Here is a 14,667-nt window from a genome sequence, read left to right as displayed (position 1 = left end):
AAGTCCATGCTACCTGAAAAACAAATTACATTGGCACATTTAGGGCGCCGATGTAATTTATAGGCACTGTGTGCTGCTGGGGGAGGCTAAATTAGGGCACCTAATGAATTGTGGGTGCTGTATATACTTTAATTTTGGTGACTATATAAAGGATGTTTTATGTGGGGAATAGTGTGTTCAGTCATGTTGTGAGGATAAGGTTCATGGAGCTGAAGACATTTGTGAATTCAGCAGACAAAAAAACATTACCGGGAGAAATTGTAAAGAAGTGCTCCTCCTGATGAAGCAAATAGTCGCCTGTAAGGTACTAGATACTAGAGATCACTAATGTCTGTGTCTAACGACTGACTACTAGTGTGTAAAGTAGTGTCAATGGGCACAAGGGGCAGCATTTTCATGTTTCGCCTCAGACAGCAAAAAGGCTAGAATCGGTCCAGTATCGAGGTATCCCCATACAAAGAACTGAGCTGCTGTTAGGCTGCAAACACAATAATTTACCCTAGGTCTGCTGCCGTAGGTTTGCTGTTGTAACTTTAACCCTGAGCTTTACCGTGGAAACAATAAAGTTGGAGGTATTTCTCATTGTAGGCATAGTTATACTGTCTTTGCTATAGATTTGTGTACCTGCATCCTGTTCTATGTTCTTATTTGAGACACAGAAATCGAATATTGTTTACAGGTTAGGGTCAACCTTTTCAGGGCAAGTGCTCTGTATGCTAAGAGTTATCTAAGATGCAGATAAGTGTTAGTGGCAGCTCAATTGACCTGACCCTTTTTTGTAAATTATTCAGTTTGTTTTTCATACTTAATGTTATTGATTGTTTCACACTGACTTAAAGTAAAGTGATAAGCTGCTATACCGACTGCATGTTGTGGATATCTATAATATAGAATATACAACCTCGGGTTACGTACAAGATAGATTCTGTAGGTTTGTTCTTAAGTTGAATAATTGTAGCTCCAGACAAATTTTTTTTGGTCTCTGTGACAACTGTATTTTAAAAACGTTGGATTCTCATAAGAACCAGGATTAATAATAAAGCTTCATTACAGACACCCTTAATAACTATTATAGCTCTTTATTGTAACCTAAGGCTAAAGTACAGTAAATTACCAGAGGTCCGTTTGTAACTAGGAGTCGTCTGTAAGTCGGGTTTTCTTAAGTAGGGGACCGTCTGTATATGATGGCAGGTGTAATATAACATGAGAAGTGTTCAGTAGTTCATAGTATAAAATATTGGGGTAAGGCCTATGATTTAAATACAGATAGCTATTAAGGAGTTAAATGAGTAAAAACCTCATGTTTTGCATTATCCTCCAGACCAAAGTCCACAACACGCAACGTGTAAGGCACCTGCTTACAAAATCTCTCAGCTCTCAAACAAACTACTATTGAGGATGTCTTGGCTATTCTCAGTAAACTGTGTGTGCCTGGCTATCACTAAAAGCCAATGACGTAGCCATGACGTGGATAAAGCCTGTTTCCTGCTGGCTGCACTATTGTCTTACTTTGCCTCAGGTGTTTTTTAGGGCGGTGGGAGTAAATTTAAAGAATGTAGTCAGAGCACTGTCCTTGGGGGAATGCAGTCATTTTCACATGTGGACTATCTGTTACCTACCTTCTTGTAGTGTAAAAAGGAAATGTTACATGCAAGAGATGAAGGAATTCTATTCTTTGTCAGTACATTGTCATAAGACTAACTTCACACTTGTGAGCCATGTTAACTAGAACCAAATTTATGTCAAGAAGCATTTCCATGCAGCAGCTTTTCCTCCACAAATAGTTTGTAATACAGTTTTAGCCGGAGAGGTGGATCCTAAAAGAAAGAAAGGATAGACTATTCCTATTAAATCCACCCCTTGTCTAGAAAAATTGCAAAAAATAGCTAGAGTAATTCCAGACCTAAGGGTACATTCACACGGGAACTTGCTGCAGGAAACCTGCTGTGATGTGCGATACCAGTATTTTGGATAAGATCTCATCCACCTATGGGTTTATGCTGCAGATCTTATCAGCTAGGTTCACCCTGTTCTTTCAGCAGGATTGCTGCCAGAAATGCCACCCCATTGCAGCCAGCATTCAGATCAACTCCCTGCTAACGTTTATTATTGAGTTCTAGCACTGGAGGCGTCTTGTAAGTTGTCTGGAGATATCACTCTGCTGTTTCTTGTTGTATCCAGTCCTCTGTTTACAAAATGTAACCAACAAAGAAACACTGTCACATGACGTTACATCACCATACACTACACACCATGATGAAAACAACATTGTGATTACATATTTCATATATGGGGGAATAATCCCTAGACAATGTTGTATATTATATACACTGGAGATCAAAATTAGAGAACAATGTACAATAACAGTAATCTCCGTTGATCATCATTTGTAATGGGTACACTGTGAACACTAGAACAGTGTTGTACAACATTACTAAAGTATATCAACATAAAACCTTTATTTTGTAAAAAAAACAAAAAAAAAACATGATGATCATACTTAGAGAACAGCAATGACAGTAGCACAAAGAAAGATCATAATTAAACTAGAGGTTACAACTGCCACCAATCAGTAGTAAGTGTACAGGCCTTTGCTTTGAATGATTTCAGCAAATCTGTGGCCACAGGACATCACTAGTCTCCTACATTGCACTGGTGTGATTTTGGTCCACTCTTTTAGTCTCCAGAGATTTTCCATTCGGTTTAGATAAGAACTATGTATTAATATAGAAAACTGGAGTCGTTTTCACCTGAAATGCCCTACACCACATTTATTGAAGGTTTTAGACCAGTGGTGGTGAACCTATGGCACGGGTGGCAGAGGTGGCACTCAGAGCCCTTTTTGTGGGCACCCAGGCCCACAAAGAGGACTCAAGGTATCTTCCAGCATTCCCAGATACCCCATGACTTGCTGTGCACAGAGCTATTTTAAAGTGACAGTGCTACCTGGGACTACTGGAGGAGTGGGAAAGTGTGGACAGATCTGGATTATCATTGTAGCTCCTGCTCCGGACCTGACAATTCTTTCTGTTTATGGGACCCTGGAGGAAGCTACAATGATCATCCAAATTTCTTCTATTTTCTACTTTATTGGTGTCCTCAGGGGGCTGAAAAGAATGTGAGCTGTGACAGAACAGGGAGTATGAATCACAAATTCAATTTCTGTGTTGGCACTTTCCGAAAAATAAGTCGGTCTTGGTTGTAGTTTGGGCACTCTAAAAGGTTCGCCATCACTGTTTTAGACCATTTTAGGCAGTTTTCCTAATCGTCCATTAATGTATGAAGTGTGACCAGATAGAAAATAACCTGTGCGCCAGAAAATTCAATATTGTGGTGCAGAAAACTAGATCAACTAATAGGAGGTGCAAAGTACGACTCTCCCGTGTTATATTGCGTTATATTAATCATCCAGCTACAATGATTAATCTGGCACAGAGACAAAGAACTGTCTAGTTTTACTCTGCACTAGTCTAAAGACCGACAGATTTATACATCTCCCTCTGTTTTCTGTTTCAAGGAACTGAATTTCAGAAAATTGTTGCCCGATGAGTGAAGAACACAAGGAAGGAACTACGTGTTGTTGCCGAAGATTCTGAAACACATTTGCATTCACTCTGCCATGTAACTATCTCCTGCACCTGCTGCTGAAGTAAACATTCCCCAAACTATGGCACTTCCTCCACCATCTTTCACTGACTTATTTACACACTTTGGATTCAGTCTTTCAGTTTGTCAATGAACAAAATGTTTACCATCTGTTTCAAATAAATTAAACTTGGTTTCATCATTAAAATGAACTGTGCAATACTTCTCTACTGTCCACACAACATGCTCCTCAGCAAAGGTGAGTCTAGCCTTTTGATGCTTTCTACTAATGAGAGGTTTGGTCACTGCGGAGTGGTCTTTCAGTCCAAATGCTGTACCCTGTATGACAAGACAGATGCTTACCTGGTTCAGTGCTTGATTGGCGAGCAATTGCAGCTGCAGTGTTGAAATGATTACCCATGGAGATGTTCTGCATTATACTATCCTCTCTTGCATTGTCTTTCGAGGGCAACCAGCCTTCTTGGGGGGTTTGAATGTGTTTTTGATGTTGTAAAAATGCAATATTCTAGAACTCAGAGACTTGGAACAAGCAACTTCTCTTGCTATGGCTGATAGGGTCACTCATAAATTATGGTCTTCGTCTGGACAAACTGCTGCCAGAGGGTTTCAGTCACTTTGGAACAGCACACCATTTTTGCAAAGTCAGTGAAAACTGGAAAGTTAGGCTGCCAGTTAAATAGGGTTTGTCAGATAAATAAGGAAATGATGCCATATTAACATCAATAACTTGCATGTATCTAAAAGTGTTCTCTAATTTTGATCAGTGTTCTTTTACAATAATCTCAATTACATTTTTATTCTGCGTTTTTAAAATATATACCATACATTAATTTTTACTACGGTAGTGAATCTAAGACACAAGCCACATTATGCTTATATAGTGTCACACATCAAAGCTTTCTGAGGGATACATTGCAAAATACTCCCGATGTACAAGTCCGTTGGAGAGAGAGAGCTCTAGGAAGATGTGAAAAGAGATTGACATAGATTTTGGATACTATATAAAAGAAAGCTAAATTCTTTGTTCCCTATGGCAGCCAATGACAGCATAGGTTTCATCTCTCTAAATCATTATAGAAAATGAAAGTTGTGTTTTTATTGATTGATGTGGAAAACAGTTTCCCAAATCTGCCTTGAAGTATGTGCAATTTCATCGTCAGTATTCTCTCCGTTGGAAATATAAAGTTAATGTACATCATCAGCACATTACACAGGGGATCTATTCTATTATCACAAATATTCTGCCTTTACATATCCCACACATATATGATTAATGAACATCCCGTCTAGAGTTACTGTGAGAACTGAGGAATAATCTAATAAAGGAGTGAATTCCCAGGGAAACCCCCAGATCATTTCTAAATGTCTTTTATGTCTCCAAATACTAAAAATAAGTTTTTTATCAAGAAAAAACATGCAGACGATTTACAAAAGCTGTGCGATGACCTCTCTTGGCGCATGGTTAGATAGTTAAGGATACCGCTGTCAATCACATCCGTATTCTGTAGTATAGTAAAAATTAATTACAGTTAATTCTATACTATATGATAAGTATGTTCACTCTGTTCCCACAATAGATATTCAGTCGCACGCTTTCTTCCATCAAATGGAAATACCACATATGAAGATATGTGAGTTCATTAGGTCTTATTATGCAACAAATTTTATACTGAATAAGACTTTTTTACTACACACAAACAAAACCTAAGACTATCTGAAGTAGAAACACTTGTCCTTTGTGTACAAGTAGAGCAAGATGGATAGAGCAGACAATGACCTATAGGTGGTTTCACGTTGGATGTGTATTGCACATCCATTGGGGCACATTTACTTACCCATCCCGATCCCTGCTGTGGGTTGTCCAATGAGGATTTGGGTCTGCCGCGGTTCACTAAAACTGTGCATGCAATTTCCTGCACGTGTCGCTTCCCCTGCTGAGGTCCGCCGAAGTTCACCTTCTTCTTCCTGGTGCATGTTAGTGCTGATCTTGTGACACAATTTAGTTTTTAAATTCCGTTTGTCCGAATCAGTCGCTCTCCGCCGTCCACGCCCCCCGATTTGTGTTGCATGCAAGCCGGCACGGATGCACCACAATCCAATCGCGTGCGCCAAAAACCCCGGGGCAATTCAGGGCAAAACGGTAAAAAGTCGGGAAACCTGACAAAAGTGCTGTTTTCCGACCCTTAGTAAATGTGCCCTATTGTGTTTTGTCTCCGTTTTGCTTATAATAGATACCATAGCAAACATATTAATACCCATATCAATAGCTTACAAAGGGAATATAATATATATATATATATATATATATATATATATATATATATATATATATTAGTGCCTGTGTAGAAAACGTACAACAAATGTTTCCATGTCACACCTATCTCGATAACGTATGATAGTTATATAACGTAAATATCAATAGCTTACAATATATAGCTCATATGTCAGTATCTTACAAGTGATATATATTGTTTCTATGTCAGTAGCTCACAATATACAAGTCCCTCAATCAGTAGCTTACAATAGATGTACATACTCTCTGTGTCAATAATTTACAGAGGAAATTTACAGCCCATGTCAATAGTTTATAATAAATGTTGCTTGTATAATACCATCTGCATTGCCCTTATCAATAGCTTACAATAAATATTCCTTTATGAATGAGCTGCAGTAGACTGCCATGAAACTACAGCACCTATATCAACAGACAAGACTGAAAAATGAGACACGGCCTTAGTAAATAACTTGCGCCAGATATATTGAGGTCATGTCAATGGTGTACAATACTTGACAATGTATTGTGACTTCAGTAAGGTATTAGTATTGTCTCTTCCCTAGTACTGTGTGTTCACTCTGTCAGAAATCCATCAGGTTAAGAGGAAGCAACTATGGGAAATATAATGTAACCATAAGACAACTTCATAAACCAATGGTGTCTGTGGGCAGATACGTATTTTATAATCAGAAGCCACAAGTTCACATCCTTATATATATAAAAAAAACTCTGTCACAGATAAAGGGAATTTATATCACATATGAACCAAGCCTAACTACACTAATGTACAGGACCGAAATGGATAATTACAGATGACCCCTCACCTCTCCTGACATGTCCAATTATTATATTGTTCCCTATAACTATTCTCTAGCTTCTTTTCTTAGAACTTTATGTTGTGTTATTTCTCCAAGATATTTATAAATAAATTGACAATCTGGTGCTAGCACTACTCTTGTCCCAGGCATGTGTCTTTACACTGCAAGTTCTGATTGGACACACCCAGTTGTCAGATTATTCATACATTTTAGGAGGAATAAGACTATGCATAGTTATATGAAAAGTATCTTCAGAATTTTCCTCTCATGGAGGATACAGGCGTTTCAGAAAACAAGGGCATGATGGAAATATATATATATATATATATCTATGACTTTACCTAAGGGCTACAAAGCTTAGTTAGTCATCTCAGATGAATTTGTCCATCATTTATAAATATTAATATTCAAATAATAATTCAGTTTGATGAATATTATAAACTTGATCCCTGTTATTGAGAATGACACATCAGTGTCACCATTGTCTATCTACATACCCTGAGCAGAAGAGACAGTCCTGCTGCCTTCTTGTGCCATTACATGTAGAGGTAGTGGAGCTGAATGTGTCACTTGTGTTGCTTAGTCGTATGAAGTCACCATGTCAGCTCTGCTACACCTGTACATATACATAGTACAGTGCACACCTGTTCCCTCCCCTCTGCCGGTACATTACCTGTCAGGAGCAGCAGAGCCGCGCACAAGATCCAGGAGCCATCCATACTGTGCAATGACTCGGATATCGATGAGAGGGGATCGGCCGATGTCCGGGCAGCACTATTGGATCGGCAGCTGTATATGACACATCAGGAGCAGGTGCCTGACTATGAGCGATCTCCGGGGCTGTCCATGCTTCCTTCTCCTGTCCACAGCAGCAGCAGACCCGCCCGCACTTTCCCACGCCTCTCCCACAGCCTGAAGTGAAGAATCACCGGGACAGGGACCGGCCCACAGCGACCTCTGCTGGACACTGCATCCAGCTGCTACGGGGGTTCTGTGATACAACACATTCTATCGTGCCCCCAGAATCATAGACAGGGGGCACAGATACACATAGACATGTAGCCAATACTTTATTCTGGACTCTCCCCTGACACAGTTTAAGGGAGACCACGTTCTCATAATAGGGGTAAAGTCCCTAACTTTAATTTATAGCACTATACTGTTCTCCTAATAACAATTAAATATACTTTTGAGGCCAATAAGGTGTCTCCTTCCCATATGGCTCTTTGGTGTGGCACCTCAAGTTACACTCCTGTCCCTGGCACTTTACACCAGGACCAGGCTCCTGAGCTTGGGGTGACCTGTAGTGAAGACACTTTGTAAACACGCCTTAAGAACACCAGACTTGCATACGACCCCTAGTTACAAACGGACCCCTGGATGTTAGTAATTTACTGTTCTTTAGCCTTAGGCTACAATAATCAGCTATAACAGTTATTAAAGGTGTCTGTAATGAAGCTTTATTGTTAATCCTAGTTCTTATGACAACCCAACATTTTTAAAATCCAGTTGTCACAAAGACCAAAAAAATTTGGGGTTACAATTAAGAAATATACAGTTTTGACTTACTTGCAAATTCAACTTAAGAACAAACCTACAGAACCTATCTTGTATGTAACCCCAGAGAATGCCTGTAGTTATGTCCAGTAAGCCTTTCCTGACAGTATTTTGTAAATGAAATGGCACTTACAGTTGGCACCGTACCCATGTATATGCTTTCCTTGGTGCCACTGTGCCCTAATGCCCTCTCTTCTATTATACCTGGCCACCACTAATGCTGTCATCTTTAATTCCCTGTCACCTTCCTTGTGGCAGAGATGAGATGGATGGCAGAGATGAGGATGTGATGGCACAAAAAGAAGACATCTTTTCTCTAAGTTGTTGTATACATATCATGGGACTGTGATCAGCAAACAGAGTGATTAATGTGCTTCATGAAAATTATATTAATGATGATATTTTTAGGACTAAATATAAATATAAAAAATCCCCATATGATAAATTGAGAGCACTGGGGAGGTGAACTGTCCTGGTATTGTGTTGTAGCTCATGGTTCGGCGCATTGATTTGTTAATAATAATACTTTTGCACTCAGGTCTAAGTGGTTATTATGGCTTTAATTACAGGTGATTTTGATCACTGGAAAGAAACTTTTTTTTTAAAGGAGCTGCTGTTTTACTTCAATGAATAAAGAACAGTGATTACAGCTCATTTGGATAACAATATATAGAGGTTGTTAAAGGGGTTGTCCAGTCACAACAAATTAGCATCTATCCAACTTGCTGACCAGTGGGGGTCTTAGTGCTGGGACTCCCAGGGTAGAGAATAACAGGGGTCCATTGTCCCCAAATGAACAGAGAAGCTGGTCGCACATGTGCCCTTCTGCTATATTCATCTCTATGGTGCTGATGGAGATAGCTGAGTGCCATCATGTTTTTAAATAGTGAATGTCAGACTTGCCGCTTCATTCTTTTCTCCATTCAATGGGTCCCCGTTCTGATGATCCAGGGGGTCCCAGCACTGATATCCCCCGCCCATCAGCAAGGTAGCTGACACAACTTTGACAACCCCTTTAAGAGGTTCAGTCATCGAGAGCACCAGAACCTTTGAATGTTAGAACTGCCCCTTCTGGTTGTCCCTATCTCCTGGATACAACTCAGACCCATGTGTCCCTGGGACCCATGTACTTTTTACTACACTTTGCACACTATGAAGTGTCTCTGTGTATCTTGATTCTGTGTGTGTTGTCAAGCAAACAAAAGATGTTAATAACTTTTTAACTAAAAGAGTTTACAAAAGTAAGAATGACAAAACCTAAAATTCTTTTGAAAATGCTGTAATAATATTCTGATTAATATAACGGCTGGATAGCAGACGGGTCATTCTGTAAGTGGTCACAGCACAGCTAGTTACCATGCCAGTCTTATTATAAAATACCTTTCACTTTCTTTTCCCTGACATACAAGTTGTAAGCCAGAAAAGGAAACCTGGCTAAGTCGTTCTCGCTGACACCTATTTGTTGTAAGATTACTTATCACTGCTTCTATTTGCAGATTCTTTGACGTTTAATTGTTTTAAGATATGAACTGAAGTGTACTATTCTCCCAGAGCACGAATGTGTATAAATGGAATATACTCTGAGCCGTTTCGGCTGTATAGAGGTGCCAGACAGGGTTGCCCCCTCTCCTCCCTTTTATCTGCCCTTTTTGTAGAGCCTTTGGCCACTAAAATTCGCGAAGCGGAATGGATTAAGGGATGGCGGTGTGAGGGAGAAGGAGAAAAAATATCGCTTTATGCCGATGATATCCTGTTGACAATTCAGAATACAGGTAGCTCCATATACGACGTGATCCAGTTGGTGAACGAGTTTGGCTCCTTCTCAGGCTTGAGTATTAATTGGGAAAAATCGATTCTTCTCCCTCTAGATAGCGCTGTTCAGGAGGGAGGAGATTTGGTTAAGGTCCTCAGAAGAGATGAGTCGTTTAAATATCTGGGGATCAATATTTCAGCGGACTTGGGACGCTTTGCTGAATTGAATATTATCCCCCTTATAACCAAAATCAGATGTAGTATTAACGGTTGGCTCAAAATGCCCTTGTCTAGAGCAGACAGGGTAGGGATAGTAAAAATGGTTTTATTCCCGCAGCTTTTGTATCCCCTCTCAGTTTCCCCTATCTGGTTATCCCAGAAACTGTTTAGGCTGATGGAGAGATTCATCAGAGATTTAATCTGGGGGAAAAATGTCCTAGGATCGGGTTGTCCTCTCTTTGCTGTCCACCTGAAAAAGGGGGTTTGGGGGTCCCATACCTTTTTGGGTATTCTATAGCTGCCCAGCTTGCGTTTTTGATCACAAGGAGGGAATGTAGCGCCTTTGGGAAGTTATTGCAAATAAGTGAGGTCACTAGGGACTCTATTTTTAGTCTCTTGGAAAGTGGGGAACTCGGGCACGATAGATATAGAGAAAATTAGAAATATTCAAGGTATTTTTCGTTTCTCTCCAATTTGGGGGAATTATCACTTTGCGGAGTTTAGATCTATTCTGGATTGTAGATATTGAATAATAAAGGGGGTAAATTTTTTCTCACAATTAACTAGTCTTTATCACTCACGGGATCTTTCAGATTTTTTCACCCGAAATAGAAGCTCTGACACATGTTTTTTAAGACTCTTTTAATTACAGCATGCATATAACTCGGTAGAGGACAAAAGTAGGTTTCATTTATGAATAGATGCAGGGGTAGAATTCCTGTTGGGATCCTCAACACCGAATAAGGTGGTAACACATGTTTTCAGATATTTGATCTATGGGTTTTCAAAAGGCGTTACTCATCCTTCCAAGAGAAAATGGCACAATCAAGTGGGGCCTCTGTCAGATGTAGATTGGGAAAAATGTTACAGGGGCATTGGGCTGTCTTCCCTCTCCTGGAATCATAGAATGGTGCAATTTTGTGCACCAATTGTATTATTGCCCTTACAGTTTATTTAAAATGAAACTTAAAGGGGTTATCCGGGTTTAAAAATTTCTTATGGCCGGGCTGGGGACATAATAAACATGGACTTACCTCCCCCGGCGCCGCCGATGTCCCGCGCCGCGGTCACTTCGATCCGTGCCCCTGTAAACAAACAGGGGCACGGAAGCCACGCACAGGGAGCTTCCGGTCGTCGTTGTGGACGGCTCCTCCCATGCGTCCCTATCTCTCAGCGTTGTAAGCGCTGGGAGATGGTGCGCATGGGAGCTTCCGGCCGGCCGGAAGCTCCCTGTGCGCCCTTGTACTGAAACCGGCGCACGGAGAAGACAGGTCGCGGCGCGGGACATCGGCAGCACCGGAGGAGGTAAGTACATGTTTATTATGTTTAACTAGCCCTCCCCAGCCCGGACATAAAAAATTTTTTAAACCCGGATAACCCCTTTAAAGACAATTCCAAGTGTCTGCGGTGTAGCCTGGAGAATGCGGACTTTGTTCATGTGTCATTTGTCTGTAATAAAGTTAATTTCTACTGGTCTAGGGTCTTCCTGTATTTGGAAGAAACATTTAAAGTAAAGATGCCCCGATCTATTCAGGTTGCCCTGCTCAGTCTTCATCAATTTAATAATGGGGAAAGGGGAAAAAAGTCAGTGGTTAACAAGATTCTCCTGTTGGCAAGATTGGTCATTGCACGGGGGGTGTCCGACTGCCCCGGCCCCGGAAGAATTTCTGGAAGAGGTGGAGAAGTGTAAACAGTATGAGAAATGGATGGCGGTCAAGGGAGGGTATCTTGATAAATGGAAAAAGATTGTCGTGTATAGAGAATGACAGATGAGGAAGAGGAAGGAGGGCAGAAAGTTAGAATTTTTTTTTTTCTTTTTCTTTTTCTCTTTTTTTCTTTCCTCACGGCAGTAGGGTTGGGCTGGTGGGGTGGTGGGAATTGGGGCTATTTATGGTATTTACCCGGGTTACAATTTTTGTCTTTTTTGCTTTGTGCTCTTGATAAATATTTATATAATCTTTTACAATGTTTTGTAACCTCCGCTGTTAATGTATTGTTAAAAAATAAAGCTTTTTTTTAAAAAAAAAAAAAGATATGAAGAAAAGTCTCACAGGGCTGTTAAAAATTTTCTGTAGAGATTTGGCTGCAGATAACATATTAGACAGGGGTAGACTATGCCCCGTAGCAGACTTCTGCATGGGCCCCCCTCCGCTTAAAATAATATATACATATTTATATATATATATATATATATACACACATTTATACAGTCATATATACACACATTTAGTATATACTTATATACACACACTAATGGACTTACATTTATACACTTTTACACACAAACATACATGTATACACTCATATGTAATACATATTCAATCACTTGCAGCCTCTTGCCACCTGGATCTCAAATATATCTCTGGAATCCTCCATTTCTTACAACTGAAACCTCACTTTGATTCACTCTCATCTAGACTACTGTGACTCCCTACTAATCGGTCTTCCATTCACTAAACTCTCTCCTCTCCAATCTATTCTTAACACGGCAGCCAGGCTTGTCTCTCATATGAACCGGTTGCCTGTCTCCTTCCGAATACAATTTTAAAATTATCAACCTCTTCCACAAAACTCTACATAATTCTTCAACTCCCTACCTCTCCTCTTTCATCCCATCACCATGCTCTTCAATCTGCCAGTGATCTTAGCCAATCCTCTCTTAATTCGGACCTCTCAGTCACATCTCCAGGACTTCCCTCAAGCTGCACTAATTCTCTGCAATGCCCTATCCCAGATTAGACTAATAACTAAACTACAAAGTTTCAAATGTGCTTTTAAAAACCATCTCTTTAGGCTATCCTATCACACTTGCAGTATGAAACCCCAACTTTCTCTTTACTAACCCATCCTGTGTACCCCTCCCATCTGTTATCTGGAAAACACCAGATACCAAGCTCAGGCTTTCCTGCAGCCTCTTTGACATGGACTTTGTATATAACATGGTGGCTGACGACTTGTTCAAGCTGCAGCATTTTTTATTTATTAAATAATTATTTTCTGTTCCTTTATACAGAATGGCTGGACTATTATACAAGCTCTTATACCTTTTGTGTCACCAATTTAACCTCAGACTGTAAGCTCTTGTGAGCAGGGCACTTATTCCTATTTTATTTTGGCTTCTGCTTCTAAGTATTTTGTTGAAATAAGTTTAGTTTAAACAAGCGTATTTTTTGTGTGATTAGAGTGAATCTTTGGTTTGGTTGATTGTGGATTGTGTAGATAAATTCTACCAAGGCACTTTTCCCAGTGTCACAATTTAAATAGCCTTTTTTTCTTTCTTTTGCTGGTCTGCTAATTGACAGGAAGGATTAGTGTCCACAGGTGATAAATTTAGGCTCATTTTGGCTTATGCTTCTAAGTGGCTTGTAGAAATAAGTGGAGTTCAAAAAAGGAGGAGTTCACAGAACCATAAGTATCCCTCATTTTATATCTCTTCATTTATACACTCCTCACAGTTTTGGAACTAGGATATGGCTAGCAAGATTGGTGGTATGCTCCAGTGCACACTCTGCCATATGTATACACTGCTGGAGTAGGAGTAAATAACGCTGCAACAGATGTGCCCATATTTTTCATCTAGAAGTTCATGTTAAAGATCTGGAGGAAGATATTGAACATCTGTGAGCAATCGACAATCTTGAGAGGAGTATGCTGCTCACTGAGCAAGCAATAAGCGGGGTAGAAGTGGAGGGTGGAGAAGAAAGCCAGGAGGACCAGGTGGGTAGCTGGGTTACTGTAAATAGAAGGGGCAGAAAGGGGTCCAAGAAAAGGAAGTCCAATTCTGACTCTGAAGGAAAATTGATTAGATTGTGAGCTCCCTTGTGGACAGGGACCGATTTGGCAAGCTCTGTGCAGCTCTGCGTAATCTATGTGTGCTGTATAAATGAAGGAATTATTATTAATTAATTGCAAAATTTTGCAATGATGTAAGGATTTCAGTGTCAGAAATGGCAGCCCTAGCGGATCCTGCTCTCCTGAACAGCCGGGGGAGCAGACCAGATAGTAGTAGAAAGAATGGTAGTGCAGGTAAGCCAAGGCAGCTAGTTTTTGTAGGGGACTCTATAATCAGGAAGACAGAGTAATTTGTCGACAAAACTGCTTCAACTGAATGGTTTGCTGTCTTTCTGGTGCCAGGGTTTGGCATGTGGTGGAAAGGGTGGATAAATTACTGGGAGGGGCTAGGGATGACCCAGCTGTTGTGGTCCATGTTGGTACCAATGACAGAATAGATTGTAGGTGGAGGGTTCTAAAGAATAGTTTAAAATAATTAGGTTCAAAGCTTACAGGCCTGTCATTGCCTGGTGAAGTTCTAGAGCCTATTTTAAATATTGGCACCATTCGCCTTGCGCCAGCCACTTGGAATCGTACCGGTCATTAGGGAATCCCTGAAGATTTTAGACATTGGCACAGCAATAAAAGAACTGAGTTCTTTAAGAACAC

General features: G+C 40.2%; 1 protein-coding gene and 1 long non-coding RNA gene across 5 annotated transcripts in view; one reads left to right on the top strand and one right to left on the bottom strand.

The window, feature by feature from the left end:
* The window catches only part of LOC140070539 (uncharacterized), a 91,227-nt gene extending 87,471 nt beyond the window's left edge, over positions 1 to 3,756 (top strand). For all 4 annotated transcript variants that reach the window (XR_011848943.1, XR_011848936.1, XR_011848938.1 and 1 more), the window contains exon 3: positions 3,518 to 3,756. This is a non-coding gene — a long non-coding RNA (uncharacterized lncRNA). The remainder of the gene's footprint in view (positions 1 to 3,517) is intronic.
* PARM1 (prostate androgen-regulated mucin-like protein 1) overlaps positions 1 to 7,595 on the bottom strand; it is a 68,814-nt gene extending 61,219 nt beyond the window's left edge. The window contains exon 1 of the mRNA XM_072117163.1: positions 7,373 to 7,595. Within this exon, the coding sequence (XP_071973264.1) occupies positions 7,373 to 7,418 (46 nt within the window). The 5' untranslated portion in view covers positions 7,419 to 7,595. The remainder of the gene's footprint in view (positions 1 to 7,372) is intronic.
* Positions 7,596 to 14,667: the final 7,072 nt, after the last annotated feature.

Source organism: Engystomops pustulosus, chromosome 1, assembly GCF_040894005.1.
Source record: "Engystomops pustulosus chromosome 1, aEngPut4.maternal, whole genome shotgun sequence".
NCBI lineage: Eukaryota > Metazoa > Chordata > Amphibia > Anura > Leptodactylidae > Engystomops > Engystomops pustulosus.
Note: the sequence above shows the minus strand (reverse complement) of the source record. Positions and strands in the feature narration are given on the sequence as shown.